Genomic DNA, 2,106 nt, shown 5'->3' on the forward strand with positions numbered 1-2,106 from the left:
GCCTGATGGCCAATTGTTGAGTGCAACTGTTCAAATGTTTTGGCTGCAGCCTCCCGGACTTCTTCCAGAGGGTCACACAGTGCTTTTCTCACAGTAGGGACCAGGGACTCGGAGAAAAGCAGTACCTAAAGTGAAGAGGTAAAATTATAGAATGTCTGAAGTTCAACAGACACATGTATTTCAGTGAAGCAGCTAAGAATGCAGAATTTGCACAACTGAAACTGAATTGCAGTTGGCTTGAAATATATTGGGAGAAAAGCAGGATTAACCAGCACAAATAGCTGCAGTGCTCTAAGGCTACCTAGAGGAAGATTTCTAGTATTATATCTCATAGAAGTCAGAACTCTGCAATGTTTAAATTTACCAACAGATAGAAATATATACATCTGCCTGAACAGCAACTCATGTCAGTTATAAGCCTTGGCTTCAGTCCATAGAGCAAGTCTAGCACTAGCTGGACTGTCTCAAGTCAATTGTCTCAAGATTATTCTGTCTCAAGTGCAATACCTGCACCATGACATAAATACCTGAGAAACTGGAGATTTCACCTTGCACATCTAACTCACCGCATCCCTGCTGGTTGACTTCATGATCTCACTCAACCCAATGCAGACTCCTTGTCTCTCATCACTCTTATCTGACCTCAGTCCATCTTCCAGGATGGGAATGATTTCAGGAAGGATCTTCTCTCCTAACTTTCGGACAAGGTCTCCTAAAGTCCGTGCTGCAACCTGTCCCCAAAAAATGTATTAATTAACTATTTTCCTTTCAACAAAACTTAAGAAAGTGAACTGTGAGCAAGTGTCAACTTTGGACCATAAACTACTGTTCGCAGTGCAGACAGAGCAGTAGGAATGGAAATACCACGATTATAAATAACCACGGAAAAATTAGTTTTACTGTCATCACAGCTGCCTTCAGCAGACAGAGAACTCAGACATGCTCATGCTCAGGACAGTTAAACTGATGACAGCTTGGAGTGATTTACAGAGAAGAACTGTCCTGTGTTCCTCAGGAGTTAGTTTCTATGATCACCTGCAGGAACAGGAAGGCACAACTCAGTTTCTCACCGTTCGCTTGTCTGCACAAGTACTGGCCAGGAATTTCAGCAGAAGCCCAAAGAGTGTTGGCAGAATTTCACGCAGAGTGCGAGGAGTGTTGGAGACAACGATCTTCCAGACGTGCAAGGAGGCCTGACGCACCACCAGCTGCGTGTCAGAGCGGCCCATGTACAGCCCTGCCAGCACCCTGTTCCTCCTCTCCACTCCAAGAGCCTTAATAATAGCCTGAAAAGAAACAGCACAAAATTGTATTATCCACCCCTGAAAATTATGAAAAAACTAAAATAAAGGATTATTCGGTATGTCTTTCCAGCACGTTTTCCATGCTGATTTAGAAAACATTTTTAAACAACAGACAAGAACAGCTTTACCTTGTTTGATTGGGCTGTTCCAAAGTTATCATCCTCTGAGGCAGTTTCTGTGGTCATTTTTCCAGTGACTCCTGAGATATGGAATAGAAGATCTCCAAGGAGCTGAACTGAGCTAAACCTGGAAACAGGAGCAAGTCAAGTGTTACAAACAGGGCACTGAGGCAGTACCTGTCCAAATCTGACAGAACATCAGCTACAGATGGCAGAGCTGGGTCAGCACTGAAACAGTGCACAGGCTGAGGTGTAACATCAGTCTGCCAACACGGCTGAAAGCAGCATGCTAAAGAGAAAGGGGAGGAATGAATTCCAAACTGGAAGGGCTGAGAGAATTCCCGTATCAAAGCAATGAATCAGGGAGTAGCCTGGACTCCAGAAAGGAGCAAGACAGTACCAGCAAAAGCAGCAAGACAGTGCCAGCATCCATCTCAACCCAAAAGACATTCACCTGGGGTAAGAGCATTTATCAGCACTCAGTTGGCACAAATCATTTAGTACAACTAATTTTTGAGCAACTGTTATTAGCTGTGAGCGCTCCACTGCACATTTCCATACACTGGAGAACACTAACTTACTCAGCACTTGGAAAAATGAAAAACAATACATAAGGGCTAAATATTGACACATCAACTGCCTTGGAAGTGCATTTCCAAGTCACCACCAGAATTAATAATCCA

The 2,106-nt window shown here is 43.6% G+C and overlaps 1 protein-coding gene across 1 annotated transcript in view; it reads right to left on the bottom strand.

Annotated features, from left to right (window-relative positions):
• Positions 1-2,106, bottom strand: part of GCN1L1 (GCN1 general control of amino-acid synthesis 1-like 1 (yeast)) — a gene marked incomplete at its 5' end in the record, with an annotated part of 38,968 nt that overhangs the window by 10,439 nt on the left and 26,423 nt on the right. Inside the window, 4 exons of the mRNA XM_009084197.1 lie at positions 1-125; positions 567-731; positions 1,071-1,286; positions 1,433-1,550. The exon at positions 1-125 is cut by the window's left edge and continues 19 nt beyond it. Coding sequence (XP_009082445.1) covers positions 1-125; positions 567-731; positions 1,071-1,286; positions 1,433-1,550 — 624 coding nt within the window. The remainder of the gene's footprint in view (positions 126-566; positions 732-1,070; positions 1,287-1,432; positions 1,551-2,106) is intronic.

This window comes from Acanthisitta chloris, unplaced genomic scaffold, assembly GCF_000695815.1.
Source record: "Acanthisitta chloris isolate BGI_N310 unplaced genomic scaffold, ASM69581v1 scaffold44491, whole genome shotgun sequence".
NCBI classification, from domain to species: domain Eukaryota; kingdom Metazoa; phylum Chordata; class Aves; order Passeriformes; family Acanthisittidae; genus Acanthisitta; species Acanthisitta chloris.